The sequence below is a fragment of the Dreissena polymorpha genome, chromosome 2, assembly GCF_020536995.1.
Source record: "Dreissena polymorpha isolate Duluth1 chromosome 2, UMN_Dpol_1.0, whole genome shotgun sequence".
NCBI classification, from domain to species: domain Eukaryota; kingdom Metazoa; phylum Mollusca; class Bivalvia; order Myida; family Dreissenidae; genus Dreissena; species Dreissena polymorpha.
This window is the reverse complement of record NC_068356.1, coordinates 129,070,219-129,086,313: the sequence shown is the minus strand read 5'-3', so window position 1 is coordinate 129,086,313 and position 16,095 is coordinate 129,070,219. Positions and strand designations below refer to the sequence as shown.

Here is a 16,095-nt window from a genome sequence, read left to right as displayed (position 1 = left end):
AGTCATTTCAACATGTAGAGTCTTGTGAGCAATGATGGAGCAGCACATCATATTTCCATAATCTCGTCATAAGCTGAAGATTATTGCCGGTATTTCAGCGATGTGGAATGTCTGGCGTTGTAGGGGTTGTTGATGGAACCCACATTGCATGTCGTGCTCCATCATCCGAGCATAGGTCCTCGAGGGTATGCAAGATAAGATAAGTTCTTTAAGTTTTGGACATATGCACTGAATGGTAAAGTTCTGTGCATGATGCCCGTGTATATAGGGACAGCCTAGTCGCACAATACATTGAAAATCTTCCGAATAAGTACCGTGTTCTCGGTGATTCAGCATTCCCCCTGACAAGACATCTCCTTGTTCCGTATCGAGTCAATTGGCATTTCTATCATTTGCAAAAGAAATTCGACAAGTGTAATTTATCTTAAGCGTTGATGTGGAACGGGCAATTGGTTTCTTGCTAATTCAGGCGGCTTTAATACTTGGACGTGCTAATGGAGCTGGAGATGTCCGTAGTGATCTCTGCTTGGCAGTGGGAAATGGTCAGGCCCGCCCAGAAGCAGAGGAAAAGAGTCGTGCTATTGCCCTGAAATTGTGCTGGAATGACAAGTGATAAGAATTCCCTACTGCAATATCTTTGCCTGTGCTCATGCTTAATAGGTGATTAACAATTGGAAGCCAATACCTGTTTTGCAGGATGATAAGTTTTTGTGTTATTGGGACCATGAATTTTGTGAAGGTAAAAAGAATGGAAAATATAATTTAAAGTCAAGGAGTTCTGCTATTGCTAAGCATGCTTTCTTAATTTGTATTGTTTCAAAGATAGTATTATTAACATTATAAAATGTCAATATGATAATTTGAATATTATACTGTTTTCAGCAACATTTAATTTGATACAGTTCAAAATGCGATATTATGTAATATCATGTTCCGTTTCGTGATGAATGGCGTTTCTATGTATATTTGATAATTTGTCAATGCATGTTACAGGCGTTAGCCCTACCATTAGCCCAAAAAATAATAATTACCCCTATATACAAAAAGGATCGACTTTTGAACCGAATAACGACTGTGCATTGACGTTTCCCAATAGCAAACAATTCCCGTGCAGGTTATTCATAAACTTCAAATATCTTTAACATACAACCGTTTGTAAATATATTTTGTACAAAAGTATATCAGGGAAAATGTGACCGGTGGTAAGCTTCGTACATCTTTTTTTAAGGCGTATGTCACTTGTAAAAATGTCAAGAAGTGCTGTGTGATCAAGATTTTGGGGAACCCATTTAATTATTTTGAAGAGCATCTTCTCTCAACTAAGGGCATATGTTTATACTGACGGTGGACTTTTGAATGCAATGTAGGCACCAAACGAGGCGGTATATCTTCAGTGATAATAATTTTTTTTCATGTTTATTTGTTTAGTATCAAAGACGAAATATTTGTTTCAAATGACGTTGCTGACATGATCGCTACAGGCTTTGCAGAAACAGCCGGCCTGCTACAACCATATACAGATTTTCCTCAGAAACAGACTGCAGTAATATTTGTTAGAAAAGGTGAGCCTCTCAGAAGCTATAAGCGTAGGACTAACGAAGGTAGTGACCTCGAAGTCAAGCCGTTATATAACTACTTATGAATATATAGAGACGAAGCCTTCCTATTCCACGTGACCCCTATACACGTCAGCTCTATCTTCTAAGCAGTCGCGACGACTTTGGCTGAACTAAATGGTCGTCGCGTATTAAGTACATTCTTTTTCGACAAGGTTTTATATATGCTTAAATATGTCATTTTTATATCAAATATATATCTATACGTTCTTCATAATCATCTTTCCCAACATGTTCGTACAGAAAAGACATATTAAAAACTATTCACACTCTAAAGTTAATGCGATTACAAATATACAATGTATTGTATGTATGTATATTAATAACATGTATGTGTTTATCATGAACACGGTTACGAACGAGGACCGATGCCTTGATTTATTTGTACTGATTAAACGTATTGCAATTTGTAAAACAGTTGTGAGCATCGTTTCTTTTTTTCATGTCTACTGTAATATAACATCAATCAACAATTCACCTGTATCTTCCTGCGATGCATCAGACAGTCAACGCAGCGAGGAGATCAAGAACGCACTGTTATAATGAGCACATTATATTGTGAGTAATTACTCATTGTGACTTTTATACTTGAATCCGGGATGAAACACGTTAATTGTTTTGCTTAAATGAAAATTGTAAAAATAGATTAATCATTATATGAAAAAGTTATTAAAAAAAACGTTTGTTATGTTTTTTATGGATATTTAACAAAAACTTTTATTACCGACAGGATAAAGTCAAAATCCAATGTGGTGAAGTGCTAGCGCGTTAGCTTTTGCTTCTAGAGGTCATGGGTGCGACACTCCTTTTATTTTGACGTTTTCCTTCCAAAGTGTAATACATCACGTCCTCATCTTATCAAGTTTATTGACATAATTAATAGGTTTAAAAATACGTCAAATATAAATCGAAAACTAGCCTTGTTGAGTTTGAAATGCTTAAAACTATGTTAAATATGAAGTTTTTAATAGTGATATTTTTCACCAAAGCAAATAGGTGCAGGATAATGTAATAATGTTAAATGCAATTATTTACTACAATTGACGTTATTTAGTCACCATGTATTTAACGCATACATGTGCAATTGTTTGTTTATGAAAAACATCATTCATCAAAATGATGTATTTGTATTTGCTTCAAACGCATGCTACCGTGGTATATCATGTTAATGGCGATGAGCTTTATTTGTTTAAGTCAAAATAAACTGTTCCGTTTTATTATGTTCTGTTCGTGTTACTATAATAATTTAAAACAATACATTATATTACATAAATTCATAAAATTCATGTTATACTGAAATGCAAAAAAAATTCTTAAAATAAACACACACCTTTAATTGTAAAATAATTATATGATTACAATTGTGTGCATAAATTAAAGACCATATGATTTGACGTTAATTGTATGGTATGGTATGATTAATGTTGGACATTACTTACTATTTACAAGTATAATTAAATATAACTCTAAACGAGAATTTTTCAGCAGAACATTATTATATATTACAGAAAATTACATGATAGTTTATGTTGTTCATATTCTAAAGACTTGATTATTAATACGTCTGGTAAAAAAATAATCCTTACAACACCAATACTTGTGATAAATAGAATTATGAATTCAGCAAGCCAACTTACTACCTAAGCTTTTTTCATCTTGCATATTACAATTCAGCTGTTGCGAACCCTCAGCTTTAATACTGTATGTTGAGCTTATAATGCTACACGAACATCGATCCTATCAAAAGAGTTCATAGCATTATCAATTAATACACTACAATAAGGATAAAATGATATATTTTCCGAAATAGTTCTGCCACAAATAGTACATTGCTCTTAAAACTTAATACCTGCCTCTGTTCGTAATGCTTTTTCGACAAAATTATTAGTTATTACCTGTAAATATTGCTCATAAAGGATAAAAAAATGAGTTGTACAATAGGATTTTCTTTAATAGGATTGACGATAGAGTGCTTTAACAGCGAACGACAATAAATGCCAGAACGTTATGGCATACGGAATTGTACAAGAAAAAGGTAGAGTGCACATGTGTGAGATGTCCTTATACAAGTAGTTTCGAAACAGATGTTTTTTGAATATCGGACGGTCTACACAAATATAATCTTATAATTATATAATGTTGTGATGTAGGCTGTAAAACAATATATGTTGGTTTCTATGAATTTCTTTGTTTGAAATAAACGTACTGATTTGCGATGTCATGTTTTATTCCGTAAATCGTGTTTCTCTAAGGAAAGAAGTCGTTGTCCTGAGTTATTAAGTTTAAATAATCACACATGATAACATCATAACACTATTAAACGATCGCCGCTCAGATTATGTTGACTCTTTTATCGCCACACACCTGAAAAGACAAATTGGTACACATGTTTCACTGATTTAAAAAACAACAACATATTAACCTTATATTTTATACTAAACCATCTGTATATAAATTCCACAAGTTATTAGTTTCGTGTGGCAAATTTGTTATTTCTAATATATGTACATCAAAGAAACTTATATTCAACGAACTAAAATACTAATTAATATTATTTAATTAATAACTTTCATTATCGCATCGATAACACATACCTGCTCCTGCCATTGATTGTGTTTATTTGTATGCATATTCTTAAATGATGTTTGTATGATGTATATAATGTTATTTTGTTATACATATATTTACGTGTCTGAAAATAGTGTGAATATTTAAGTATGAAGATGATGTATTGTTGTATAAGTCTGAATGCAATATCCGTCATTCTGCCTGTTTTAAATGACTTCTTTATATTGAGACTTCATAAGCAGTTTTGTGAAGGAGTATGTTTGTTTTATGAGTTTCAAAAAACGGAAATATGCCGCCATAAAACATTTTGAGAAAATGAGATACATTTGTGTTTGCCTGACCAGAGCATTTTACAATGACCAATCATATTCTTACCGTCCCAATGATCCAAATTTAGCAGGTAAGACGTCAACTTCGGCACAATAATAGTTCTCCATGCAAGGGCACGAGTATGGTACGATTTTGTCCGTCCTTCCTGTCCCATTCTTTAAGAGACACCCTGGAACAGACATGAGAATAGGTACGGATATTAATATTTTGTTATCGATTATTTTTGCAGCATATGGCGTTTTGATTGTACAATATTTTATTGGGTTTATTTTGATTTATATGATATTGTCTTCTGTATTTCTTTAATTAAACGGTACATTGTAGACAATTTAAGGCTTTTTCTTTCTTGTTATAGCTACTGGTAAAACAGATGATTAGTAGTGATTTATAATATATATATATATATATATATATATATATATATATATATATATATATATATATATATAGGATCTGGCAGGAGTTGTCATATCATACCATATTTAATTAAACGAGTTCAGGAATTTTGTTAGTAACCAAGCCTTTGGTGAGCTTACTAACGAATTTCCTGGACGAGTTTAATGAAATATGGTATGAAATGGCAACGAGTGTCAGATCTTTTTTATCACATGCTTTTAAATGAGCAAATTAAGTAAATATTTACGCAAGCATAATGATTTATCCCGAATGTTGTTTACATTTCGTGACGTCATTTTACGTTGCAACGTCATTTCAGCAAAATAACAAAATGCGATTGGCCAATAAACGAAAACTAAGCCAATGAAAACGCTTAAAAATGTTGTATTACACATGTGTAATAAAAATAAATGTAATGGTTGTATTACATCGGAAACAGGGTATAGCATGTGATAATTAACATTATATGGTTTCACTTTGTGTACACTTATACGTTCATGGATTTTAAATAAAATTTACTAATTATCGATTTATTTCACTTGTTATGTTTTAAAATAGTTATATATAGATATATATATATATATATATATATATAGATCTCGTCTGTGTGACAGACGTTTTGCTGTGTAATGTTTTAAAATTGTCTAAACTTTCACTCGTACAAAATAAATGACCAAACGAATTCGGCTTTATTCATTTTTTCAGTAAACACATAACTTATGTTTAAAAGCACAGGATGGATTTTCATTTTGTTAATCAATTAAAATATTAGCTTGGGATATGTCTTTATTGTATTTGAGTCATAAGTGCTGGCGTTAATATAAAAAACAACAACATGACTATCGTATTTAATTTAGGTTTGTGATATAAAACATGGAGCATTGAGCCAATTTAAGGCTAATTTGGTGTTCTAACTTTCGCCTAGCACATTTCTAACACGAAGCCATGACACATACTGTCCCCAGGTTTTCCCAGTGTCTGGCAGGTTCCAGGGCCCTCGTTTTGCCCCACAATGCCGTATTCACTGACGCAGCATTCGTCGGATTTACACATGGTGACGTTTGTACACTCCACAGGCCGCGTGCTACAGACGCCGACATACCCTTCTAAAGTGGGAGAGGAAATGATAACGTATACCACATACAGTATTTATTTTTGTCAAAAACATTTCTTAAATATGTTCTAGAGGGTTTTAATGTTTTGTTTTTCATAAGGTTTGCATTTTAAACTGTTGCAGTATTTTCATCGGGATAGAACAAACATATGTTTAATCTCTGTATATTAAATTTTGCAAAACACGCGGCAATCCGCACAGAATGGGTAATAATGTGTAAACAATAAGCCATAACTAACCGGAAGCCTGAACGTTCTGGTCTTCACAATACAGGTTTTTGGCACACTGACATCTATCGAAACTAAGTCTGGCATCGTCAGCCGGATACAATTGGAACTGATTGCAGCCTGAAGAAATAAGATAATGTGGAGACTGGCGTGTAACACTGCGGCTATATTATTTCGCAAATGTAAAAGGTAATGACCTGCTTAAAAATATTCGAATCAATTTAACGAAGACTTGCAAATATAGTAACTGTGTCAAATTTGCCGCATCTTGAAAGAAAAAGTTTTACGAATCTTTGAAATTTCACGTACAGGAAACGAACGCGAACACATAGTTATGAATAATTACTATGTGTAACGAACGGTTACTGTTATGCGTTATGAGGCGTTGCGTCACGCTTAACTAAATGATCTTTTCATTTGCGAACTTAAGGTCTGTTTTGCACCCGCCAGACAAGAATGTCTTATGAAATCGTCCAAGGCGTTCTGCAATTATTTTCTTACCTCCCTCAGGACGTTTTATTTAAGGTTGAAGTTATGGTCCTTTTACAATAGATAAATTTGGTCTTATGACTATTTATTATAACTTACATCATATATCGACATGTTGCGATACCGGTAACCCTTATAGATTCGTATGCAAGCGTTAATTGTTGGTTTTTAATTCTTCCGAATTGAATTAGCTACGATACGCAAATATTAGAAACAGGTCGTACTAGCTCGTAAAGCATCGCAAAGTTTCGATATGGGATATGTGTTGATCTACTGATATTCAAAAAATAGCTGATCTCAACACAAAATATTGCGTTCTCTTTATTCTTGTTGACGAACAACGAAGAAAATCGATTTTCTAAAAATGATCGAGACGGTTGCAAAAGTTATTACCGAATTTTTGCAAACACAAGAAGCGATGTACAACGTGCGCGTACTAAACGAAACGAATTTTGCTTTTCGCCACTTGACATCCGTGATGTTCGACTATGAGAGATGTGAAAAGATAATGCCAAACGCGATTAAAAAATAACAACAAAATGATTTAATGTTTTTAATGCTTGTATTATAATAATAGTGTTTTCGTATTTAAATATAAATTTTGAAAGTGTAATACAAATAATGACAATCGGATGTATAGTTGAGTTGGGAACTGAAAATCGGTGTTATATTATTGATTTAAGATAAAACAAACTGTTTATAAATTATGAAAAAAATGACAAAATAATAAATTGGCCTTTTTTTAGAAAAATACAAAATTTTGAACATACATTTGTCTATATTATTTTAAAATGTACATTATTTACTTGAATACCGTTCATTAAAAAATACTATAATATATTTCTAAAAGTTTCTAAATGTGCTGAGTTACTTTACTGCTACATTAATTGTTTCATTTTACACGGTTGATACACTTCTTCAGATTCGTAAAGAGTCGAGAACAAAATGAAACCTGTAATTACCTGGAACATTATTTGTTCAATAGACTCAAATCAAGAAACATATTATGCCCATATAATTAAATGTAAAAAAATATTTTCAATCTAATAAGATATGACATAATTAAGCAAATGTTGTTACCGGTTCCTTTTCGACTATATGGAGTACACTTTCCTTTAAAATATTTCTTGATCAGTTTATGCGTGTTTTTTGCCCACGGTTGTTCCGTGCCATTCGCTTGCAGGAAACTGACGCAGCATCGATTCTCGAGACAGTCATCGTTTGTATAACAGACGCGTCGCAAACCGCAAAACGGGTGTTTCTTGCCTTCTGACAGCTTTATTTGCAATATAAAACACGAATCTTAACGGACTAACAGATAGCACGACTTATAAATCATACCACGTGAACAAGTTTTGGAAGAACATACATATGCAATAAACTAGGATTCACGGTTCTTGTTCACAGAAGACCGACTTGGCCATGTTCCATCTTTCACCGTTTCAGAAAATATAAGATTGTTCATGACAGACAAAAATAAAATCGCAGAAATAAACGTACACTGAACATTAGATAGCTTTACAAACGCAATACGATATAACAATTTGCAATTTGTATCACTGTGTGCCTTGCTTACATCATCTAAAATAGCACTCTTCTAAATATGATTCAGGATGGTCGAGATATTATGACAGTAGCCTTATGGTTCAGGTTTAATAACACAATTTACAAAAACATGACCAACACATGTGAACAACTCTCTTAAAAACGCGTCTTAAAATTGGAAACAAGTATTAAACATTGGCTACTAAATAGTCCTGTGTCGTATTATACTTGCCCATAGTTATACACATTTCTCATCTGATAAGGTTTCTCGAGTTTAATACTCCCTGTATCCATTCTTCTATTAATGACAAATATTACGCATATTTCGTCAATGCTTTTCTGTTGTTTATAAAGAAATAGCACTGATTTAACAATGATAATTCACTGTTTCAAACAATTACAAATAACAGTGGAAAAAATCTAAATTGTATACTTTTTTAAAACAAAACGAGTCTGTTTTTTGAAGTCATGCCGCTAATATTTCCGTTAAATTCTCCAGATTTTTCAGTTTAAAGTACTTAACAATAGTGTTTAAATAGCATTACACTTGGAATAACAATGTTGTTTTCTGTTTATGATCGAAATTCACTCGCTCAGAATCATAGAACATTAAATTTAAATGTATCTTAACACTTTTAAATTAAAATCGATAATATACCGAAACCGACAAATATCCATTATTACCGGTATTAATCTTATTTTCAAATTAATATATAAATCTTGTTTAAAAGATTATATGTAAAAACAATCATATTTTAATCTCACCTCCAAAACAATACAGCCAAAAACAACAACACGCAATATTGTCATCCGCATTTTAGTCACATAAAATACAACAGTTAAAATGGAAAAAGCAGCAAAGACTTAACATATTCAGGCTTTTATAAATGTTTTATACAACTATCTGCCACTGCATTAGATTAGACGCTTAACAGATGGTGTAATATGTTTGATTTACCTCCAATTAGTTTATAGGCGAGCATTACCAACTGAAGCGAAAGCGTCCCATATTTGTAATATCGTATGGCGAATAATGCGATTAATCTCTTCATCCGCGAAACAAATGCACACGTATTCATATGAAATGTGTCTTGGTTATTATACCTTTTGGTCAAAGAGCATTATTCATGACATATTTATGCAATTTCAAAGCCAGTGTATGCTCGGTTCGAAGGCAAGAACTGTGGACGTGTCAGACGAAATATATTTGTTAGAAATATAATGCAGTTCAAAGGAAATATGTTTAGACATGCATTAAATGAAATGGAATTTGAAGGGAAAAAATCAAAGTGCCATAAAAAAGTACATGTATTATATCATTTTGTCGCTTTTTTCATGATAAATATGTTGATGTATTAAGATATGAATTCTAACTCGCCTTATATTTCTTGTATTTTGATCAATTATAATCATAAATTACAAAATAACATTGATATTTATTGTAATACGTTATTTCTTAAGTAATTAACAATTTAGTTGGACAAAACAGGTATTAACACGAGACAACTCATAATGAGCAGCATGAGAAACACCAGTGCAGACATCAACATGAACGACAAGAAACTGGAAAATGTGAGTAGCTTCATGTACTTGGGAGCAACCCTGTCCACGGACGGTACCAATACCGCTAGTGTCCGAATAAGAATCGTCAAGGCGACGACAGAGATGGCAAGACTGAGCAGGTTGTGGACAAGCAGCTCCGTCAGCTTCCATAATAGCAGGCTCTACGGGTCGTCCCTTGAAGCCCCCACCTTATTATGCTGCTGCAGAGACCTGGACACTATACGCGGACACATAGCGCATGAAACGGGCTTTTGAACACAGGTGTCTACAAAGACTGATCCGCATCTCCTACATGGGTTGGACGCGTCAACAGGCAGGAATCTCTGTGAATGTCTGTGCTTTAGGGCATGCTAGGGAGCGGTCGACGTCGAGGCCGTCAGATGAAAAGCTGGATAGATTATGTGAAAAAGTTGACGTCACTCCAAATGGATGTGTTACTTCCAGAAGCCCACAAAAGACATGAATAGCGAAGGATATCTGTTTCATCGTCCCTCATTTCCCCAAATCGCTAGACAGGTCAAGGGAATGATGATGATGATGATGCTGATGATGATACATGCTTGTGATCATCATCATCATCATCATCATCATCATCATCATCATCATCATCAGCAGCAGCAGCAGCAGCAGCAGCAGCAGCAGCAGCATCATCATCATCATCACTAGCAACATCACCATTATTAGATTGAGCATTTCTGTTATTTCTGCTGTTTCTGCTAGTTTTGCTATTTATAGGAGTACCACACAAAACTGATGATGCACCACTGAAACCCACTTAAAGCATCAGTCGCCATTCAATTCTTTCCATTTATTGCATTTTTCAAACACAAGATGCCTAAAGGGCCGTTAGAGTTGGAGGTATTGATGATTTTTTTCTCATACAATAAAAGCGTTTCTCATTTAAGGAAAAAGGAACTCAGGGGAGCTATGCTTGTGATCGTTTAGGAGCATAATACGATACGTTAAATAAAACACAATTTTAAAGATCGAAGCACCGCATTTGAGTAGTCATTAAAAACCATTTAAAAGTATTTAAACGGGTCTAAAAGATTGCTTTAGCTAACACTTAGCCAAGCATAAATCGCTAACCGACACGTTAAGTCGTGCACATCAGGAAGGTTCCAAAGAGGTGGGCTCTGGTTGTTATATTGGAGATCAAAGAAAGTAGCTGATCATGGAAATATGATTGAATCGAAATAACGTATTCAATAGTATCTAGTTTGAGATACAAAAAAAATGCAAAATCTACTTATTAAAAAATGTGAAGTACATTTAATTGTTAATCCTCCGTCACGTACTTTTTGCTTACATTTTTTATGTTGCTGAAATATGCACAAAAGTTTGTTTTTTAGTTGCCTCCAGTGAAGAAACTATATGGCTTGTGAAACACGTTGCGTACCACTTAGACGCATAGACAAAACAAGAGATACGTTTTTTTAATGATGTTAGAAATACAAATATAAAAAGGTAAAACTATTTCTTTATTAATTGTTATAACTAAAGTCAAATCTGCTTAACATTTTTGGATTGATATTATTACACAGAAAGTAAGATAAACTGATAAAAACTAACACATAGAAATATATTGTTATACAGGCGTTTGCTGTATATAATGAAACGAAAAAAGCAATTTAAAGCACTTAAGGTTAACTTAATAACATAGTTTTCGTTCTTTTGTTTACACATCTACGTTAAACTTGGTCGAAAATTAAAATGTTATCGACATAAAATCAACATTTAAATCTCAGAAAGTGAGCGACGAACCACATTTAACGCATTTAATATGTGTGTTTTATGATAAATTGTGTGAATGACGATATTGTTCGTAAGGTTCCACGACTTTAACTATAGGTCTGAGTTCTGTGTAGGTACTGACTGCATCAAAAATAAGAAAGTCATTGGCAACCTGCTAAAGAATGTGATTATTAAAGTATGTTACTTTCTTTTTTTACGTTTCTTTTCATGCCACCAAGTTACGCACATTTGCATCTACCGAAAAACAAGAACAGTCATGAAAGCCACAATCGATGTTGAAATTGTTATTGAGATTACATTCCCTATGATGATACAAGAGAACCATGTTAAGATGTTAAGTGATCTTATAATCTGTATTTTAATTGCAGAAACATTAAAAATAATATATGCCTGAGAAGTCGATAGAAGAGTACAATGGTTAAGTATACCTAATACAAGCAACCACAACTCTAATATAAATTGATGTAGCGTAAGTTCATTTAAATAAATATGCCCATTATCATTATGATTAGTTGAACGGCGCGTTTAACCTGTCAATTAACCGCTTATGTATATTGTAATCCACAAGGTATGTCATTGGATAAATAAAACCATTGCTGTACGTTTGAATTATCTTAATGTTAATGCAGGGGTCAGCCTGTTATACATTTAGAAAATTGGTCCATTTCTATTTGCGTTCAATGTTCCCATTTCACAGATATTTGAAATAAATCTACGACAAAAGTGATCATCGAAAGCTACGTCGAAAATCTGTTATATCAATATTAAATAAAACAAAATATTTCTTAACAAAGTAAATAGCTTTTCCAACAGATTTCATTTTTACATATTTTCAACGATGCAATACAAATAAAGTCGACAATGTATACAAAAAGAAACATCGTTGTCAGTTGACAGCTTTCAGCCAATAGGAGTTCATAAGAGGGGTGGGAATTTATCAGACATAGACATAGCTTTGAGGGAAGGGATAACAAAGTTACATTTATATACTTATATATGCAAGAACAAAACATGAGTCTATGGCTTAATTTTCATTGAAACACATCAATTCATTGATATCTCAGTCCGATTCATCAATATCGTGCGTGTCCACTGTCAACATGTCTGCTGTAGAAACACATCTAAAAGTATATAACATCCATGTTCGGTCAGAGATAATTTATATATTTGCATTCAATTTACGTATAAACTAAAAGAATAGTTTAGTTGTGTATTTACTCACACCGTTTAAATAACTAGAAGTACGTTAAGACATCTGCCTTACGCTAAAATATAGGCCTTGCTAATTGGTAATCTACATTAAATTACGTAAGACACGCATTAAAACAATATATTACAGATACTAAAAGTTTAACATTATAGCATGTACATGTGCGTGTAGTTGTAATACATAATTATAAGTAAACATCTATGGCAAATGATATTGCTCATCATATACATACTTTCCGATTGATCCAAACCGAGCAGGTATGACGTCTACCTCGGCACAAACATGGTTCTCCTTGCATGGGCATGCGTATGGCACAATTCCTTCCGGTCTGCCGGATGGATTGCTCAGTAGACATTCTGCTCTCATAAACATTAGACAGGGTTAAATATTTCAGAGGACCACAACTTTGTGCATTTAAAAACAAAGAGTTATTTTTATGCCCCCGGATCGAATGATCGGGGGTATATTGTTTTTGGTCTGTCTGTCTGTCTGTCTGTCTGTCTGTCTGTCTGTCTGTCTGTCTGTCTGTCTGTCTGTCTGTCTGTCTGTCTGTCTGTCTGTCTGTCTGTCTGTCTGTCTGTCTGTCTGTCTGTCTGTCCGTCCGTCCGTCCGTCCGTCCGTCCGTCTGTCTGTCTGTCTGTCTGTCTGTCTGTCTGTCTGTCTGTCTGTCTGTCTGTCTGTCTGTCTGTCTGTCTGTCTGTCTGTCTGTCTGTCCGTCTGTCCGTCTGTCAGTCTGTCCGTCTGTTCGTCTGTCCGTCCGTCGGTCCGTCCGTCCGTCCGTTCGTCCGTCCGGCCATCCGTCCGTCCGTCCGTCCGTCCGTCTGTCTGTCTGTCTGTCTGTCTGTCCGTCATTCTGTCATTCTGTCCCAAAACTTTAACCTTACAGTAAAGTTTTGCAATAACTTTTGAAATATTGAACATAGCAACTTGATATTTGGCATGCATGTGTATCTCATAGAGCTGCACATTTTGAGTGGTGAAAGGTAAAGGTCATCCTTCAAGGTCAAAGGTAACAAAAAAGCGGCGTATTAGGGGGCATTGAGTTTCTGACAAACACATCTCTTGTTTAAATATGTTAATGGTATTGTTATGTAATTAATATACAGACAGAAACATAAATTTTGATTGTCTAAAACGGGTTGTTTACATCAAAATATTTGCTGTATTGTTGTGCTGTTGTTGTTATTCGATGCTCATTATTAATGTGTCCCATGTTTGAAATTTACTTCCTTTTGTAACAAAAACAGCACATGTGTTTATGAAGTAGTTCGTAGCAATTGCGGTGTTGTTCGATTTTGATATTTTAATTCCGGAGTGTTAATTAATAATATACATATATACATATCGGTCAACGAATTGTATCGTTTGATGTCGATCTATTGACATCGACATGATATTTATACATAATTAATTTATCACAACACGTACTATCCTTCGCAATTCCCATGGGTTGGCATTTCCCAGAGCTCATATTGTCCCCAACTTCACCATAGTCGCTCACACAGCATTCCTTGTCTTTACACATCGAAGAGTTTTGACACGGCGTGGGACGCATTGCACAGATACCCACATATCCCTCTAGAGTGACACATAAAACAAAAGACACATACAAATTCACCACAATGATACGTTTTGTTGATATGAATAACAAAGGGAAGGACGCTATAAGTAAAATAGTAATAGTCAAAAAGGAAAACATGTTGATTTAATTAGCTCACACGAGCGAGCAGGATTTGCTGCAGTTGGGCTTGTGTGATAACCCTTTTTTTCGATTTGCGGTGTGCGCAGTGAGTGCAGTGTGCGTCGTCAAAACTAAGCTCGTTTTTTTCCTTCCCCGCAAATGCCGAAGGCATTTAGAATATGCATTGTTCCAAAGTCATTCCGTCAGTCCTTCAGTCCGCTCGCGTCACAATATTGTCAGATCTATATCTCAGAAACTATATATCATCATGAAACGTCACTGTTGTCAAGATTTATTATCCTTTGTTGTTTTGTATGATGTAACCTTTCAGAGATATGTCTCAGATACTATATAAGATTTCCACACGAAACTTCATAGAGGTATTGATATTAATGAGGAGAATTACAATGCATAAAACAATTTACATTTTAATTAGTTCTGCACCCAAAATACACTAACAATATCAGGCGGGGGAAATACATTCTACGAATTTTCTTGTTTGACATATAAATTAAGCAAAAGTTTAATCTTGGTAAAGAGGGATGACAAACTATGGCACCAGGTCAAAACAATATTACCACTAAATATTAATATGTATAAATCAATCTTTTATCATGCGTCGTTAGAAGGTTTATAATGAAAATATCAATGCCATGTTTGAGTTTGGGTCAAATTGGATCCAGTACTAAGTCACCAGGTCAATCTTCCACTATTGGTGAATCTTGCTCTCTCGCTGGTGTGAGAGGTAGAGTCAGAAGAGACTCGAGTTTACACAGTGTTCATCAGATCTATGTTTTCATGTGACTTAATGCACGTAAAGCTAGAAGAATTAAATGTAAATCAGCATAGTCTGAAGTTGCAAAAGCTTATTCTTACCAGGTGCTTTAACATTTTGGTCTTCACAGTACATGTCTTTGGCACAAGGACACTGATTGAAATTGAGGCTTCTATCGTCGTTTGGAAATACTGTGAACTGATTGCAACCTAAACTCTCAAAAGATAATAATGTGTAATATGATACATACTATTCAAATTGTTAAATGGCTTAACGTTCAAAACTAATTATGCCAGTTGCTTGGGCATTAGAGTGTTGAACGTTATGTAAAATGTGTAGATTGTTTATAAATAACCAATGAAGTAATATTTATCATGGATTGCAAACATTTCGTGGTTTTCGAATAAGAAATAATTTCAATTACTTATGTTTATGTGATACAGCGGAGCATAATTTATTAATATGTTCTTATGTCCCTGTAGCTGAATGAACATATATCCATCTAAGTAAACAGTATTATTTAAACCATTGGCCATTAGAGTATATTTCAATTGCAAATGGTTTTTGTTTTAAAACAATTTAACACGTATCAAAATAATAAATTAATACCAGCTCCTATTCGACTAGATGGTCTACATTTTCCCTTGAAGGATTTCAGATGGAGCTTGTTCTTTGCCCATGGTTGCGATTCGCCATCTGGTCTCAGGAAGCTTACGCAGCATTTGCTCTGCGTACAGTCCTCGTTTGAAGAACACAAGTGTGAACTCACCTCACTCTTATTTATGATACAAAAAAATACGTTTGAATATGCATCAAATTTTAATAT

The 16,095-nt window shown here is 34.1% G+C and overlaps 2 protein-coding genes across 2 annotated transcripts; both read right to left on the bottom strand.

Annotated features, from left to right (window-relative positions):
• Nucleotides 1–3,584: 3,584 nt before the first annotated feature.
• Nucleotides 3,585–9,174, bottom strand: LOC127865526 (uncharacterized). The gene is made up of 6 exons (XM_052405371.1): nt 9,051–9,174; nt 7,821–8,016; nt 6,264–6,371; nt 5,867–6,016; nt 4,560–4,683; nt 3,585–3,980 (listed from the first exon to the last, which is right to left on the bottom strand). The coding sequence occupies exons 1-6, from the start codon at nt 9,099–9,101 to the stop codon at nt 3,953–3,955; spliced, it is 657 nt and encodes a 218-aa protein (XP_052261331.1). The 5' UTR covers nt 9,102–9,174; the 3' UTR covers nt 3,585–3,952.
• A 3,447-nt stretch (nt 9,175–12,621) lies between these two features.
• Nucleotides 12,622–14,386, bottom strand: LOC127865490 (uncharacterized). The gene is made up of 3 exons (XM_052405342.1): nt 14,242–14,386; nt 13,046–13,169; nt 12,622–12,724 (listed from the first exon to the last, which is right to left on the bottom strand). Exons 1-3 carry the CDS (start codon nt 14,366–14,368, stop codon nt 12,664–12,666), a joined length of 312 nt encoding a protein of 103 aa, XP_052261302.1. The 5' UTR covers nt 14,369–14,386; the 3' UTR covers nt 12,622–12,663.
• Nucleotides 14,387–16,095: the final 1,709 nt, after the last annotated feature.

Bases quoted from the DNA above. Each gene is read 5' to 3' on its own strand.
- LOC127865490 (XM_052405342.1), bottom strand. From the start codon at position 14,368: ATGCGTCCCACGCCGTGTCAAAACTCTTCGATGTGTAAAGACAAGGAA. The intron at 13,170-14,241 runs GTACGTGTTGTG...TTATGAGAGCAG, and splicing joins CATGGGAATTGCGAAGGATA to AATGTCTACTGAGCAATCCA. The intron at 12,725-13,045 runs GTATGTATATGA...ATATACTTTTAG, and splicing joins CGGTTTGGATCAATCGGAAA to ATGTGTTTCTACAGCAGACA.
- LOC127865526 (XM_052405371.1), bottom strand. From the start codon at position 9,101: ATGCGGATGACAATATTGCGTGTTGTTGTTTTTGGCTGTATTGTTTTG. The intron at 8,017-9,050 runs GTGAGATTAAAA...TTGCAAATAAAG, and splicing joins TTGGCTGTATTGTTTTGGAG to CTGTCAGAAGGCAAGAAACA. The intron at 6,372-7,820 runs GTAACAACATTT...TTATTTCTTCAG, and splicing joins ATATAGTCGAAAAGGAACCG to GCTGCAATCAGTTCCAATTG.